General features: G+C 54.7%; 1 protein-coding gene across 1 annotated transcript; it reads left to right on the top strand.

Moving 5' to 3' along the window:
* Positions 1 to 73: 73 nt before the first annotated feature.
* On the top strand, positions 74 to 1,813 carry LOC117939823 (E3 ubiquitin-protein ligase RNF123; the record flags this gene model as incomplete). Its single annotated transcript, XM_034865259.1, has 2 exons — positions 74 to 299; positions 1,722 to 1,813. Coding segments are annotated over exons 1-2 (264 nt in total), but the record flags the coding sequence as incomplete, so codon positions are not given.
* Between the last annotated feature and the right edge of the window lie 231 nt (positions 1,814 to 2,044).

Here is a 2,044-nt window from a genome sequence, read left to right as displayed (position 1 = left end):
TCTGTCCCTCTGCCTGTCTGTCTCTCTAACGGCCTGTCTGTCCCTCTAACAGCCTGTCTGTCCCTCTGCCTGTCTGTCTCTCTAACGGCCTGTCTGTCTCTCTGCCTGTCTGTCTCTCCAGGAGAAGATGCAGGATGTGTACTGGCTGCTGTGCGTCTGTATCCGGACCATCGAGCACGCCGACGCCACCGGCTCTCTGTTCGCCTTCGCTCCGGAGTTCTACCTCAACGTGGCGATGAACGCGTACAGCGCCCTGAAGAACTACTTCAGCCCCGCCAACAGCATGGAGGACCTGCCAGGTAACCACGGCAACCAATCACAGCCGGGGATCACACACACACCCCACACACACCCCCCACACACACACACACACACACACAAAACCCCCACACACACACACACACATACAACCCACACAACACACACGTTTGTCTATACAGGACTCCATTCAAGGTCTCCCAATAGTCTGAGGACTCTGAACTCCTGATTCGTGCATATGCACAAACAACAGTCAGAGTCTCCCCCCCCCCTCCCAGAGTAGGACAGAGTCCAACCCCGATCCAGGAGTATGGTTCCAGAACCGAGACTGTGCGTAGAGGTGAGCCCCACCAGATCTAACTGGTAGCGCTCCACCTCCTGCACAAGCTCCGGCTCCTCCCCCCACAGGCAGGAGACAGTCCACGTCTCCAGAGCCTCTGCCCCCGGGTCCGGTCCGTCGAGGACCCTGACCTTCACCACCACCCATGTGACAGCGCAACCAACCCGCTTGGTTTCTCCCACAGGTGGGGGGGCCATGGGACGGAGAGAGAGGCCACGTAGCTTCTTCGGGCTGTGCCCGGCCGGGCGCTCACTGAGGAACCCCCAGTTCTTGAGGCAGTCCCAGACCGGGACCTGGACTTTCTCCGGGCAGGGTCACTCTATCTCCCTCTCGGTGAATCATACGGGGTTTTTGAACCATTCTTTGTCTGGACCCACACCTGAGTCCACTTTGCCATGGAAGACTATACCAGGAGCACAAAGCCCCCGACAACACCGCCCTCAGGTTCAGGGACTCAAACCTCCCCACCACGATAAGGTAGGGGTTCTCTCTCTTATCGTGGTGGACAGGCAATGGTGAACCCCAGAGTCTATATCAGCTTTGGGAGAGAGCAGACTGCCGAGGTCGGGGACGTGGTCCACGCTTCTACTAGTGTTATCCACTTGGATGGGCTGGAGGGATGGCTGCTTGGGTGGGGGTTGATACAGATCCTGAGGTTTCTAGATGTTCGGGTTAGGGTTGTTCAAGGCCGTCCCCAGGGCTCTGAATCCTTGGAGGTCTTCAGGACATCCTGAAGGGGGGGGGGGGGGCAACGGTACATCCCTGTTTGACCCCGGTTTGTACAGTAAATGGCCCAGGTTCAGAGACTCTCCACAGAGTCAAAGGCCTCTGTCAAGTCTCAATAGACCACGTACAGGGGCAGTCCTGGGTCGAGGAGCAGAAAAGATCACGTCAGTTGTCTCCTCTATGCACACACACACACACACACACACACACACACACACACACACACACACACACACACACACACACACACACACACACAGACACAAACCAAGGAGTGTGAGACACTGCAGCTGTTGCAGTGACTCAGCAGATCTCTGTGAGTTGATTTTTAACATCTTCTGTCAGGTGAACACTGTGTGTGTGTGTGTGTGTGTGTGTGTGTGTGTTTTATCCTCAGGCTATGAACAAACTCTGACCCAACTGGCTGCTATCCTCGCCAAGCACTTTGCTGATCCACGGATAGTAGGAACAGGTAACACACACACACAGGTAACACACACACACAGGTAACACACACACACAGACACAAAGATACAAACACAGAAAGACAGACACACACACAGAAAAACACACACAGAATAACACACACACAGACCCAGACAGGACATTGTGGGCGTTTCTCAACATGTGTTCTTCTATGGACTTGTGTCCTTGTGTTCTTGTGTCCTTGTGTCCTTGTGTCCTTGTGTTCATGTGTCCTTGTGTCCTTGTGTCCTTGTG

This window comes from Etheostoma cragini, unplaced genomic scaffold, assembly GCF_013103735.1.
Source record: "Etheostoma cragini isolate CJK2018 unplaced genomic scaffold, CSU_Ecrag_1.0 ScbMSFa_1215, whole genome shotgun sequence".
Lineage (NCBI taxonomy): Eukaryota > Metazoa > Chordata > Actinopteri > Perciformes > Percidae > Etheostoma > Etheostoma cragini.
The sequence above is the reverse complement of the archived record's forward strand: the minus strand, read 5'-3'. Positions and strand labels throughout refer to the sequence as shown.